This window comes from Myotis davidii, unplaced genomic scaffold, assembly GCF_000327345.1.
Source record: "Myotis davidii unplaced genomic scaffold, ASM32734v1 scaffold452, whole genome shotgun sequence".
Lineage (NCBI taxonomy): Eukaryota > Metazoa > Chordata > Mammalia > Chiroptera > Vespertilionidae > Myotis > Myotis davidii.
The window spans coordinates 318148-333379 of record NW_006284245.1 but is presented as its reverse complement, the minus strand read 5'-3'; the positions used below and the strand labels follow the sequence as shown (position 1 = coordinate 333379).

The following is a 15232-nucleotide window of genomic DNA, read 5'->3' as shown; positions in this document are numbered from 1 at the left end:
TATATATATATATATAAAATACTACTTATATTATATTTTACTAGATGCCCAGCACTGGCCAGTGTTGTGTCCGCTGGTTTGGGGGCAGGTGCTCCTGTGCGTTGTGTCTCTCTGATTGACTTTTAAACTATTGAACCAATCTTGCATTTCTGGGGTGAATCCCACTTGGTTATGGTACATAATCTTTTTTTGTATATTGCTCAAGGTCAGATCTTTCATGAGCCTGTGCACAGCCTTACACGTGTGTGGTCTTCTAGATTTACAGGCATATGTTAGAACTTTTCAAACTCCCTGTGGATATCAGTAGATCCCCTCTGAAGCATTTCGGTCACCTTCCTTTTTGCCCTGTTACTGCCTCTCCAGGCAGTAGAGATGTTAAACAATTGGCACTATTTTCAATGCCAGGCATAAGGGTGGCAGAATAGGCAGTACCCAGTGGGTGAGTTCTGAGGTCAGAGAGAGAAAAGTCCTGTGACTGGCATTTTCCAGGGGAACTGTCAAGTGATGGCAGTTACTTGGGAATGAGACTTGGAAGGAGCTCCAACCCCATTCTGTCAGTCTTGCATAGTGGAAGATTAGTCAGGTTCACAGTTCTCCTAAATGCAATGGAGATAATTGCCCAGATTTCGGGTAGCAGTGTTGGAAATGGAGAGGAACCTTCTAACCTTATTTCATCAAGAAGGAATTGCCAAATATATTTACAGTGTAGCTATTTAATACAACATTTTAAAAATTTCCGACGACTAAAGTTCACTACGTGTTTATTTGTAAAATATAGAAAAGCACAAATACACATAAAAGACATAAATTATGCCGAAACCAGTTTGGCTCGGTGGATGGAGCGTCGGCCTGCGGACTGAAGGGTCCCGGGTTCGATTCCGGTCAGGGCCATGTACGTGGGTTGCGGGCACATCCCCGGTGGGGGGTGTGCAGGAGGCGGCTGATCGATGTTTCTCTCTCGTCGATGTTTCTAGCTCTCTCTCTCCCTTCCTCTCTGTGAAAAATCAATAAAATATATTTAAAAAAAAAGACATAAATTACTTGGAAACACCTGTTAAAGAAGGAATATTTTCCCTAAGTATTACGTTAAAATAATATTAACTTTTGTGAAAAGAGAGCCTTGGATATGAAATTTTCAATGGACTTATTTAAATAGTTAATAAATTGATGCCATACTACTTTAAACTGGTAATGAATTTTATTCTTTTTTCTTCTTTCCAGGTAGATGCACGGAGCATACCAGTATTAGCAAAATGGCAAAATTCATATAGCATTAAAGTTGTACTTCAAGAACTAAGACGTCTAATGATGTCCAAAGAAAATATGAAGCTTCCACAGCCACCAGAAGGACAAACATACAACAATTAATTTTAGTGGATCTCAAACTTGTCTTAAATCAACAATCTTCTACTCATGTTAATGTCTTGATTAAATATCACAATGCAAAATACCCACACATTAAGTAAAAGAATGCCAGCTGGTAAATATGACCTGGACATTTATAAGAATATATTTAATATATGTATACACATTATGTTTTCAGGTAACAGGAGGAAAAATGCAGCACAATTTTTTTAAAGCACTGTCATTTAAACATAAATCTGGTGTATTCAAAACAGAATTCAGGTTTGCAAGATGAAAGTATGGTGATTTTTACTTAAAGTAAAAATCCCAAGAAAGAAAAAGAAATGGCATGCTTTCTCCATCTTGCTTAGCGAAAGAGCTTCAATTTAAATTGTCTAAAGTAGCAGGTACAATGAACATTGTCTCAAATTGTTTTAATTTTTGAAGTGGTGTGGGTGCTGACTACCAGTAGTATAAAAAATATGTTCAGGATTGTTTTCATATCTACATTTATAATAAAAAAATGTCATGGGGAAGGTCAATGAATTTCTGTTAAAAAGCTGTTTCTGTGTGTTACATGTAAAAGATATGGTAAATATTTGTTTACAGTCTTTGACAAACCATGCATTTAAGTTGAAATGAAATCAACAAAAAGGAAATAGGTGAATGGATATGTGATTTTTGAGATTAAAGTTAGTCTTAAAATGTAAATAAAATGTGGATTGTGTTCTCAGAAACTGTGCCATTTCTATTATATTGATGTGGTATATGGACACTACCTTGCTGAGGTAGCAAAGATTGGAATTGTAGGTTTTCATCCATATAAAAGTTTTTATTGTTTATCATGTTTTGTATGCTTCTTGTAAATTGGAATTTGCAGAGTATTTTAGAGAACAAATTACTTGATTCGTTTAATTTCTTCTTTGCAGAAGGAGGAATCCCAAGTATTATATTTTGACTTTGATTTCACCAGAAATGTATTTAAAAGATGTTTGAATTTTAGCAATTTTTATAGAATTATAGATTGTAATTATCCAAATATACATTCTATTTTTGATTCATAACCTTTTTTTTTGGTGACATTTTTTTCTCCCAATGCTTTTATTACTGACTGGGATTAATTTATCCATTCCACTTGTCTTTCACTTTGGCATCTGTGTAATTCTGAACTGATGTTCTGCTTTTACCAAAGTGAGAGGTTTTAAGTAATTGTTTTTCATTTCAAAGCCCTAGGTATACTACTTTGTTGAAAATACTCTTTTCTTATGGGTTCACTGCACAAAATAGAAAGGTGGTCTGGTAACAAGGACAGATTTCTTAAACAGGCCCTGACATGTTTTTGTCAGGTTCATTCATATCTAAAGCTTTGAGCTACTTTCCTTAGTCATTAATGATAGTTTGTCTAAACTTTTAATTTCAACATGGCTATTCTATTTTAATTATCAGTGATGTTTAAAATGACATAGAGAATATATCGATACAAATTAGTGCATGTGTAATTTATTAAAATAGGTTTGAAATGAACTATTACCTTGGAATACATTCTGAAAACTTTTAAATTGTTAAGGGAGATTAAGTTGAATTACACTGATGTCATACACAGGAGTCTGATGGTTACTGATGGTCTAAGTCATTCTCTTTAAAAACTTCTTTTCCACTTTGAAAATGTGTCTTATCATACATGGGGGCTGAATGCTGTTAAATTATTCATACATTGGTGGGCTGAGAATCTGAGTACCTTGATCTTGTCCTCTTTTCTTTCCCCATATCCACTAATTGTGAAGGTTTTTCTGTTGTTTTCCCTCCCTCAAGTATATGTTTGAGTTGGCCCTGTAATGTTTGTTTCCCCTTTTTGTTTTGGGAAGGTGGATCTCTGCTGAAATCTGCATGCAAAAGCAAGATCCATTTTGCATGTCACAATCAAGATGTACGTGGCAATCTAAGACACACTAGTTGATTATAGAAGCTAATACTGAACCACTCTTAATTGTAGTAACATTTCTAAGACAACAGTTTTGAAGCTATTTTTCCTTTGTTTTGTAAAGGGGCTAAGGTTGTAGGAGTGTGTGGTATTAAATGAACTGTAAAATTGCCTTTGAAATTTGTTTAAAAAACTAGCAGATGAGCCCTAGGGGATGATCTTATATTAATAAAGATTACAAAAATAAAGTTCTTGTCCTGTTAGGTCAGTGTTATGCTTTAATTATTTCTAATTTTCAGAATTTTTTTAGTATTTTAAAGTAATGGCAGTTGTTATGGAGTTTTTAGAATTTTGAAACAAACATTTATAAGGATAGTCAACGGTATTTAAGTCTTTTATGTGTAAAATGGCCAAATTTATAATTTTAAATTATCCTTTAAAAAGGAATTTTTCACATCAGATTTGGGTAAATAATTGTAGTGACTTAGTTTGAATATCATATAATTTATTAGTCTAGATTGCTTAGTACCAATTTATTGATTTAAGCATTTCCCACTAAATATATATTGCTATTGATATATATGTACAAAATTAAATTTTTTTTTGTTTGGAAAATTTAGAGGACACAGCTGGAAAATAATGCATTTTCCTTAATAGATTTGGTGTGTATGGCTTTGGGTGGTGCTGGTAGACATATCATGAAATAAAAGACTTTCATCACAACTATGTTAACTTTTTTAAAAAAATTATTGACTTGAGAAAGATATCTATTTGTTGTTTCACTTATTTATGCATTCATTGGTTGATTCTGGTATGTGCCCTGTCCAGGGATTGAACCCGCAACCTTATCTGGCATAACTGGACAATGCTCTAACCAATTGAGCTACCCAGCCTGAGCAAAAAACTATGTTGGTTCTTAATAAGCACATAACTGTGTTTTTACATACATTTTAAAGAGTAGAAGTACTAATGAGAAATTTCAGTATCATGAATAATTGGATTTTCAGAGGTATTTAAGGAATTTTTTCCCTAGATTTCCTTTTAAGTGTATTTTTTGACATCTATGTGTAGAATCATTGTATCATTAGGCACTGGTTTTACTTTTTTGATAAGTGTCAATATAATTTTCCAGTGCCAATTTGATTGATTTTTGGTTATTTTCACGAAAAGACTCCAACTCTCAATATTTTGGTAAGTGTATATATTTGTTTATGTAATGGAAACATTAAAAAAGGGAAAGGGTGTACTGAGCATCGGAATTGATTAGAGCATTAGCATTAAATTCCCACGCAGTATTGTGTTTATTAAAAAGCAGGACATGCATGGGAATAGAATATCTTTTATGCTAAAATTAATATGCCTTACAGAAGTTATAAAGAGTAGATGGAAATCATATGGTTCATACTGAAAATGTTGGCTATTTAAAAAGTATTGTGGAGCATTGAAAGTAAAACCGTTTTCTGAAGAGAAAATTAATGAAGGCATTTGGTGATACTGAAAATAAATGACAAGTCAAAAACAAAATTTTGTCAGTAAAGGAGTTTGGGGAACTCATGGAGTGAGTTCATGAGAAAGAAAACAATAATTGGATATGAAAAGGTTGCCATGTTATTTAAATTTGTAGTAGGATATTCTCACCCAGAAAAATTCCCAAGTATTTCATTTTTAGATGTAGTCCATAAGATCAATTCGAAAAATTTTTGGCAAGCTCGTTTATGAAATTAATGATAAAGCCAGATAGATTTCACTTTCGTAAGTTAGAAAGGTTCCAGGAATTATCCTTTCTCAAATGAATAACTGACCAAATACTTTGTAAGGATCGGGCAGTGGTCCATTTGCTGCCAAATGTAGACCTGTGTGAATTCTTGTATGTTGTCCGTGTTCAATGAGCAGCTACTTTAAAGTTACTTAGAAATTTTGGCAGTTGAAAGATTATATGAAAGTAGTCTGTCTCAGAAGGAGGACTAATAGTTGGCACTAAGAAACCAACAGTAATGAGAAACCTGTGGTTAGTAAAAAAGCAAATCATAGAACTGATTGAGTGAAAACTTTTAGTTACTCGTTCAGTGCAGTAGTTGACTAAAAAATATATTACTCAAAGACAAGGGCCTAGCTGGCGTGACGCTCAGTGGTTGAGTGTTGACCTATGAACCAGGAAGTCACAATTCAATTTCTGGCCAGGGCACGTGTGGCTGGATCCCCAGTGTGGGGTGTGCAGGAGGCAGCCAATGAATGATTCTCATCATTGATGTTCCTATTTCTCTCTCTCCCTTCGTCTCTGAAATCAATAAAAATATATTACAAAACGAAGACTATAAGGAAGCACTGTTTATTTTAAAAATAAATCTTCATTGTTGAAAGTATTATCTATGTCCTCTTATCCCCCGCACTGACCTCCTCCACCCTATTGTCTGTGTCCATGGGTTATGCATACATGCATACAAGGTCTTTGGTTGATGACCTCTCACCCACTTGCCCTCACCTGCCTTCCCTCCGAGATTCTGCACTCTATTCCATGCTTCCAAGTCTTTGGATCCACTTGTTCATTAGTTTCTTGTGTTACTTAGATTCCACATATGAGTGAGATCATGTGTACTTGTCTTTCTCTGACTGACTTATTTCACTTAGCATGATACTCTCCAGGTCCCTCCATGCTGTCTCAAAGGGTAAAAGATTCTTATATGTTTATAAGAGTCATATTTTCTTGTTGAATCATTCCCTTTAGTATTGTGATGTGGCCTTCTTTGTCTTTTGTTATGGCCTTTGTTGAGTATTGCTACTTCAGCTTTTTTTACCCTTTCCATTTGCATGGAATATATTTTTCCATCCCTGCTTCATAGTATTTCATGGTATAAATGTACCACAGCTTTTTTATTTACTCAGCTGTTGGGCACTTGGGCTGTTTCCAGATCTTAGCTATTGTAAATTGTGTTGCTATGAACATAGGGGTGCATACATTCTTTCTGATTGGTGTTTTGGGTTTCTTATGATATATTCCTAGAAGTAGGTTCACTAGGTCAAATGGGAGTTCCATATTTAATTTTTTGAGGAAATTTCATACTGTTTTCCATAACAGCTACACCAGTCTGCATTCCCACCAGCAGTGTATTAAGGTTCCCTTTTCTCCACATCCTTGCCAGCACTTGTCATTTGTTGATTTGTTGATGGTAGCCATTCTGACAGGTGTGAGGTGATACCTCATTGTTGTCTTAATTTGCATCTCTCTGATAATCAGTGACTTGGAGCATTTTTTCATGTTTCTTGGCCATCTATCTGTCCACTTTGGAGAAGTATCTATTTAGGTCCTTTGCCCACTTTTTTTTTTAAAATATATATTTTACTGACCTTCCACAGAGAGGAAAGGAGAGGAAGAGAGAATCAGAAACATCGATCAGCTGCCTCCCGCACACTCCTGTGTCCGCAACCAAGGTACATGCCCTTGACCCAGGACCCTTGAGTCCGCAGGCCAACGCTCTATCCACCGGCCAAACCGGCCAGGACGTTTGCCCACTTTTTTATTGGATGGTTTGTCTTACTTCTGTTAAGTTGTATGAGTTCCTTATGTATTTTGGATATTAACCCTTTATCAGACGTATCATGGCCAAATATGTGCTCCGACACAGTGCGTTTCCTTTTGATGGTTTCTTTTGCTGTGCAGAAGCTTTTTATTTTGATGTAATCCCATTTGTTTATTTTCTTCTTAGTTTCCTTTGTCCTAGGACAGTGATGGCGAACCTTTTGAGCTCGGCGTGTCAGCATTTTGAAAAACTCTAACTTAACTCTGGTGTCATGTCACATAGTCTGAGATTTTGCTGCCTATGGTTTCGTCTAGGTATTTTATGGTTTTATGACTTACATTTAAGTTTTTCATCCAGTTTGAGTTTATTCTTATGTATGATGTAACTTGGTGGTCCAGTTTCATTTTTTTTGCATGTATCTGTTAAATTTTCCCAATACCATTTATTGAAGAGACTGTTTTGACTCCATTGTATGCTCTTGCCTTCTTTGTTAAATATTAATTTATCATAATTACTTGGGTTGATTTCTGGGGTCTCTATTCTGTTCCATTGATCTATATGCCTGTTCTTGTGCCAGTACCAGGCTGTTTTGTGTATAGTGGCTTTGTTCGTATACTAGTAACTACTACGATTGTATTTCTCTTGTTCTCTCCTTTAAAGTCCATCAAGAATTTTTAAATATATTTGGGTGCTCCTATATTGGGTGCATATATGTTTACAAGGGTTATATTTTCTTGTTGAATCATTCCCTATAGTATTGTGATGTGGCCTTCTTTGTCTTTTGTTATGGCCTTTGTTTTGAAGTCTGTTTTGTCCAATTTGAGTATTGCTATTTCAGCTTTTTTTCCTCTTTCCATTTGCGTGGAATATATTTTTCTATCCCTTAACTTTCAGTCTGTATATATCTTTTGTTCTGAGGTGGGACTCTTGTAGACAGCATATATATGGGTCATGTTTTCTTATCCATTTAGCTACCCTATGTCTTTTGACTGGAGCATTTAATCCATTTACATTTAAGGTTATTCCTGATAGGTATATATTTATTGCCATTTTTATATTCTTTATGGCTATGATCTCTCCTTTTCTTCTTCTCAGAGCAATCCCTTTAACATTTCTTGCCTTGCTGGTTTGGTTATAATATACTCCTTGAACCTTTTTTGTCTGGGAACCTTTATATTTCACCTTCAATTTAAAATGATAGCCTCAGGAGTGGATACAGGAGTCTTGGGTTTATGCCCCTGCTTTTCATTACTTGGAGTACTTCATGCCACTCCCTTCTGGCCTGAAGTGTTTCTGTTGTCAAGTCAGTTGACATTCTAATGGGAACTCCTTTATATGTAATTTGCTCTCTCTTGCTGCCTTTAAGATTCTTTTATTGTTTGTCTTTAACATTTTCCATTTTAATTATGATGTGTCTAGGCGTGAGTTTATCTTGATTGGGACTCTGTGCCTTCTGAACTTGTGTGACATTTTTCTTCACCAGCTTGGGGAAGTTTTTTGTCATTTTTAAAAATAGGTTCTCTGTTCCTTGCTCATCCTCTGCCCCTTCTGGTATTCCTGTAATGCAGATGTTGTAACGTTTCATGTTGTCCCAGAGCTCCCTTTGTTGAAAAGCAAGGAGTCTTTATTTATTAATCAATCCTAGGATTGGCTCCCAGCCTCTGTCCGACGCAGCGGTAAGGCGAGAGAGCGTGTCCCAGGAGAACAAAGGTTATATAGGCCTAGTTATTTGGTTGGGCTTAGGGGGTGACATGGGTTACAGAGATTGGTCATTTAGGTCAGGGTTTTTCATCAGGGTCTTACAGCACAAAGGTCCAGAAGTGACCAGCACATTCTGAGGCTTGGGCCGTCCCCCACTATAGCCTTATCAGGACCTTAGCTGCATTCCTGGAGCTTCATTGGTCCACTCAGGTGGTGGTTGGGGGAGTTAGGTTAATACCAGCATTCTTGTGGTCACTCAGAAAAGGAGGGGGCTTGGGCTGAGGGCCCAACCCTACAAGGCAAGATAGGGGAGAGGGAGGGGAGTATGTTTCTGCTTTGTCCTTTCACCTTAAGCTATTTTCCTGCTTTTTAATTCTTTTTTCCATTGGCTGCTCTAATTGGGTATTTATTTCTACCTTGTCTTCCATCCTCTGCTTCATCCAGTCTATTTTTAATCCCTTCCAGTGTGCATGTCAGAAATATCATTCTTCATTTCTGTCTGGTTTTTGTTAATGGCCTCTATTTCCCTTTCTATGCTGTTGTAATTTGCATTAAATTGTTTAAGCATTTTCATAACCATTGCTTTGAACTCTGTCTGATAGGTTGCTTGCCTTCATTTCATTTAGTTCTTTTTCTGGAGTTTCCTTCTTTTCTCTCATTGGGGGGTTGTTTCTTTGTCTCCCCATTTTAGCTGTCTCTTTGGATTTGCTTCCATGTATTAGAACTGTTATGCCTCCCAGTCTCTGTGGGATGGCCGTATGGAGAAAGTGTCTTGAGGGGTCCAGTGGTGTAGTCTCTTCACCTGTGCTGGATGCACTAGAAATGCCCCTTGTGTGTGTGGTTTGGGCTCTCCTGTTATAATTGGGACTTGATTGTTGATGTTGCATTTGTCCGGCTTGCTGCCAGTGAGGTCAACCCCAGTGTCGTCATGCCAGCTGTCCAGTGGACAGGGACTCCTCAGCCCCGAGGCTGGGTCTGCCTTGAGTCTCACACCTTGATTGTCTCTGTTCTGAGTTGTAGTACCTACCCCCATGGATCTGGTCCAGCAGGTTTCAGCTGCAGATGCTTGAGGTCTGCAGGGGTCTGGGCATAGTTCCTCTGGCATGCAACTCCCTGTGAGGTTATGGATTCTGCTAGCATGTGACTCACTGCGGGGTCCCTGCTCCTGTGGTGAGGATCACCTGTGAGGTCCCTCTAGTGCAGTGGTTCTCAACCTTCCTAATGCCACAACCCTTTAATATAGTTCCTCATGTTGTGGTGACCCGCAACCATAAAATTATTTTTGTTGCTACTTCATAACTAATTTTGCTATTGTTATGAATTGTAATGTAAATATCTGATATGCAGGATGTATTTAAGCGACCCCTGTGAAAGGGTCATTCGACCCCCAAAGGGGTTGCGACCCACAGGTTGAGAACCACTGGTCTAGTGTGCCACTCACTATGTGGTCCTTGAGCCCATGGTGGGGGGTTGTATGCAACTCTCTGCAAGGGTCCCTTGTGTGGTACCACTGGCATGTGGCTCACACTGGTTGGGTATGGGGTGGTATCCGAGGCTAGTTGGTTGGTGGAAAGGCTGTGCTTCTAGGCACTGCTGCTCCCCCCCTAAAGATGGTGTGGTTTCCATGCCAGAGAGGTAGCAGGGGCTCTTTGTCCAGGAGAGCCTGATCCACTAGCCCCCGAGACTCTACAAGATCTAACTGTCCCTACCTTCCCCACACGTATCATGCACGTCCACATACACCCCTCTCTCTTACTCACATTCTCTCCCTCACTCCCATCCTGCTGGCTGCCATGTTGAATCCAAAAATTTTGAATGAATTTTTGTACATTGGGACATACTGTAATCTAGTGTTTTTTTTCATTTATCTGAAGTTTTGTTATTATACAGGAAGGCAGTGGATTTTTATTTTCTGTTGTAACTTTACAGTATTTGTTTCTCATGAGTTTTTTTATGGAGTTTTTAGGTTTTCCACGTATGTACAGAATCATGTCTTCTGCAAAAAGTGACACTTGTACTACTTCCTTCCTGATTGGATGTCTTATTTCTCTGGCCTCCTTGTTCTGGCTAGCACTTGAACTATGTCGAATAAGAGTGATGAAAGTGAGCATCCGTGTCTTGTTCCTGATTTTAGAGGAAAAGCTTTCAGGTTTTCATCATTGAGTATCATATTGACTGAGGGTTTGTCATATATAGCCTTAATTATGTTGAGGTACATTCCTTTTATTACTATGTTATTGAGTGTCTTAATTATTAATGGGTACTTTGTCTTAGCAAATGTTTTTTTCTGCAGCTATTGATAAGATTATTTGATTTAAAAAACTTCTTTATTGTTGAAAGTATTACATGTGTCTTCCTCCCCCCCCCATTGTAGATTATATGATTTTTATTCTTTGTTTTGTTAATGTGGTATATTACGTTAATTGATTTGTATATGTTGAGCCATCCTTGTGCTCCTGGAATGAATCCCACTTTATCGTGATATATTATTTTTTTAATGTACTGTTGTATTCAGTTTGCCTATATTTTGTCTAGGATTTTTGCATCTGTATTCATCAGAGATATTGGTCTGTAATTTTTGTGTGTGTTTGTTTTATCCCTGCCAGATTTTGTTATCAGGGTCATGCTGTGTTAGGAAGTGTTGCCTCTTCTTTAATTTTTTTTTTGCAAGAGTCTGAGAAGGATAGATTTTAAATATTCTTTGAGTGGTTGGTAGAATTCACTGGTGAAGCCATCTGGTTCTGGACATTTTTGGGGAGATGGTTTAAAAATTATTATTTTGTTGTTGTTGTTAAGCCTCACCTGAGGATATTTTCCATTGATTTTTAGGGAGAGTGAAAGAGAGAAGTAAAGGCGGAGAGAAACATCAATGTGAGAGACACATCGATTGGTTGCCTCCTGCACGAGCCCTGACCAGGGCCCGGGCTGGGGAGGAGCCTACAACCAAGGTATCTGCCCTTTACTGGAATCGAACCTGTTACCCTTTGTTACACAAGCGGATACTCTATCTACTGAACCAAACTGGGTAGGGCTGAGTTTGGGGGGGTGGTTTTTGATGTTTGTTTCAATTTCCTTACCGCTGATTGGTTTATTAAGATTTCTAGTTATTCATAATTTAGTCTAGGAAGCTTATATGTTTCTTGGAACCTATCCGTTTCTTCCGGATTATTGCATTTGGTGGCAAATAGTCCTTCATAGTATTCTAGTACGACTCTTTGTATATCTGATGTCTGTGCTGACTTCTCTCATTTTGGCTTTTGATTATATGGATTTTTTTCTCCTTTTTCCTTAGTGAGTCTAACCATGGGTTTGTAAATTTTATTTTATTTTTCAAAGAATTATTTGTTGTATTTTTTTGTATAGTCTTTTCTCTATTTCATTCAATTCTCTAATTTTTATTATTCACTTCTGACTTTGGGTTTAGTTCTCCTTTTTCTAGTACTTTAAAATGTAATGTGAGGTTGTTTACTTGGGATTACTCTTGTTTCTGGAGATAATCCTGTAATGATATAAAGTGCCCTCTTATTACTGCTTTCACTGCATCCCAGAATTTTTGAGATGACGTATTATCATTCTCATTTGTCTGTATATCTTTTTATTTCACCTTTTATTTCTTCTTTGACTCAGTCATGGTTTAGTAGTATGTTGCTTAATCACATACTTGTGGGTTTCTTTACTCTCTTTTTGCATTTGATTTCTAATTTCAAGGCATCGTGATCAGAGAATATGCTTGGTACAATTTTAATCTTGAATTTGTTGATGTTACTTTGTGACCCAACATGTCAATCTTTGAGAATGTTCCATGTGCACTGGAGAAGAATGTATAAGCTGATGTTCTGGGATTAAAGGGTCTGTAAATGTCAATTTGATCTAGTGTGTCATTAAGGCTGATATTTCTTTATTGATTTACTGTTTGGATGATTTAGATAGAGCTGTCAGTGGAGTATTAAGTCCCCAACTGTGATTGTGTTTTGACCTGTTTCTCCCTTTAGTTTTGTGACTAATTGTTTTATACATTTCAGTGCTCCCTAATTGGGTGCATATGTATTAAGAAGTGTTATGTCTTCTTGATATAGTATCCCCTTTATCATTATAAAATGTCCATCTTTATCTCTTGTTACCTTTGTTATCTTGAAATTTATTTTGTCAGATGTATGTATGGCTTCACCTACTTTTATGTGGATGTTATTTGGAGAGTCATTTTTATTTTTCACCCTTTCCCTTTTTTTAGTGTGTGTGTGTGTGTGTGTGTGTGTGTGTGTGTGTTAAATGTCCACACCTGAGGATTGTTTGCCATTACTTTTCAGAAAGAGTGGAAGGGAGGGAGATAGAGAGATAGAGAGAAACAGAGAGAAACAGAGAGAGAGAAACAGTTTGAGAGGGAGACCGGTTTCCATCAACTGGTTGCATTCCTCACACCTCTGACTCCGGGCGGGAGTGAACCCACAACCGAGGTATGTGTCCTTGAATGGGATTTGAACCTGTGACCCTTCATTGTGCTGGCTGAAGCTCTAATCACTGAGCCACACCTGCCTGGGCTCACCCTTTCACTTTGAATCTACTTTTGTCTTTGGACCTAAGATGTGTCTCTTGAAGGCAGAATCTGGTTGGGTTTTGTTTTTTGATCCAGTGTGCTAATCTGTGTGTCTCTATTGGTGAGTTCAGTCGATTTATATTTAGAGTAATTATTGATGTATGAGGATTTCCTATAGCCATTTCATCCCCCCCTCTTTTTTTTTGTGGCAGCCTCTGCTGTATCTGGATGTGTTTGGCAAGGATCCAACTGCACATCAAGGCTGGCTTTTACCAACACCAGGCCCTGGGGCAGGTCAGCAAAAGTCCCAAGGAACCCTGAGATCTACCTCTGCCTGCCTCCGCCTTTTGGCTGCCTGATGGGCTCAGTCCCTGAAGGAGCTTCTGCTAGTACTTGAGTAGCATGAGATGGGTTCTCAGTGGGTCAGTAGGTAGGAACAAGTGGTGTTCACCAGATTGATACAGGTTCAAAGTTGGTGCCAGTGCTGGGCCTAAGACTACCTAGCAAATGTTCCAGGGTTTACCAAGTCTATCTTCTACCCACTAGGTGCTCACATACCTTTGTTGTGGAGCAGGGTCTTATGGAGTCTTCAGAGTAAGGCCTCAGAGTTTATCAGGTCCTAAGAGAGTAAGATTTGGCTGTGTGGAGGTAAGACTCTGTACCAGTTGGGTGTGCGAGGGGAAAATTTCTCCCGTTCTAGAACTGCACGACTCAAGTCTGTCCCAAAGTCTTCCAGGAGTCAGAGCTCAGTAGGTCAAGGCTTGCAGGAAGGTGGGGTGTGTCCCTCTTTCCATAGCCACATGACTCAGTCTGTCCCAGGTTATGCCTAGCCCTTGACAGGGTGGCATAGGGCAGGTGGGGCCGTGGAGCCCCAAGGTGGGGCTAATGGATCTCCCATTAGGTGGAGGCACCAGTCAGGTTTATAGGAAAGTGGGGGGATGGCCCCAACTCCAAAGCCACACAACTCAGTCACTGACACTCCTGCATCTGCCCAGACCTCTACATTGGTCTAGCAGCTGGACTCTTCTGCAGTTCATGAGCTCTGCCAGGTAGGGTGACAGGGAGTCCAGAGGGTGGGGCTATTGCTTTCCCCCAGGCTGATGTGATAGGACGGTGTGAGCCCCCCTCAAGAAAGACGACATTGCCCTAACTGGTTTGGCTCAGTGGATAGAAAGTCGGCCTGCGGACTGAAAGTTCCCAGGTTTGATTCCGGCCAAGGGCATGTACCTTGGTTGCAGGCACATCCCCACTGGGACGTGTGCAAGAGGCAGCTGATCGATGTTTCTCTCTCATCGATGTTTCTAACTCTCTATCCCTCTCTCTTCCTCTCTGTAAAAAATCAATAAAAAAGAAGATATTTAAAAAATAAAAAAAGACATTTGTGGTACAGGAGAGTGACTCAACATAGGGCAGTGATGGTGAACCTTTTGAGCTTGGTGTGTCAGCATTTTGAAAAATCCTACCTTTGGTGCCGTGTCACATAGAAATTTTTTGATATTTGCAACTATAGTAAAACAAAGACTTATATTTTTGATATTTATTTTATATATTTAAATGCCATTTAACCAAAAAACTGAGTTCGCGTGTCACCTCTGACACAGTGTCATAGATTCGCCATCACTGACATAGGGGGTCCCAGCGGCTCTCCTCTCAGCTCCCTCCCCAGAGCCACAAACCGGATTGCAGACTCTCTTGCATGATTCTAGTCTGCTCCGTGCTCTCTCTACCAGAGTCCAAGCTGAGTGGCTGTGAATAAGATTTTGTTTGTTGGCCTTTTAATAGGGTGCCTGTGTCCCTAGCAGATTCTGTCTCTCCCACGATGAACAAAATCCCGCTGGTTTTGCAGCAGATATTATGTGGGTGTCTCTTCTTAGCTCTGGTGCTTTGGGCTGGAGAGCCTGCTGTGGGGTTGGAGCCCTGTTTCTCGGGCTATCCCTCACAGCTGAGACAGCTCCTGGGAATCTCAGCAACAGCCTGTAAGAGCAGGGCCAGCCCTTTTTGAATGTCCACACTTCCTATCTCAATGTGGCTTCTGTAAACCTTTTGTATATATAAGCCTTCTATTCAGCTAGTCTTCAGTTGGTTATTCAGGTTGGTTGCTTTATGTTTTAATTATAATTCCAGTTTGGTCCTGGGAGGAGGTGAGAGTAGCTTCTACCTATTCTGCCACCATTTTGGAATCCCTTGACATTTTCATGTTTTTTTGAGGTAAGC

The 15232-nt window shown here is 38.7% G+C and overlaps 1 protein-coding gene and 1 long non-coding RNA gene across 2 annotated transcripts in view; one reads left to right on the top strand and one right to left on the bottom strand.

Annotated features, from left to right (window-relative positions):
• UBE2V2 (ubiquitin conjugating enzyme E2 variant 2) overlaps positions 1-3988 on the top strand; it is a 44478-nt gene extending 40490 nt beyond the window's left edge. The window contains exon 4 of the mRNA XM_006754289.2: positions 1222-3988. Within this exon, the coding sequence (XP_006754352.1) occupies positions 1222-1368 (147 nt within the window). The 3' untranslated portion in view covers positions 1369-3988. The remainder of the gene's footprint in view (positions 1-1221) is intronic.
• Positions 3989-8293: 4305 nt separating this feature from the next.
• Positions 8294-8868, bottom strand: LOC107184275. Its single transcript, XR_001515098.1, has 2 exons — positions 8833-8868; positions 8294-8384 (listed from the first exon to the last, which is right to left on the bottom strand). It is a non-coding gene; the product is annotated as an uncharacterized LOC107184275 (long non-coding RNA).
• Positions 8869-15232: the final 6364 nt, after the last annotated feature.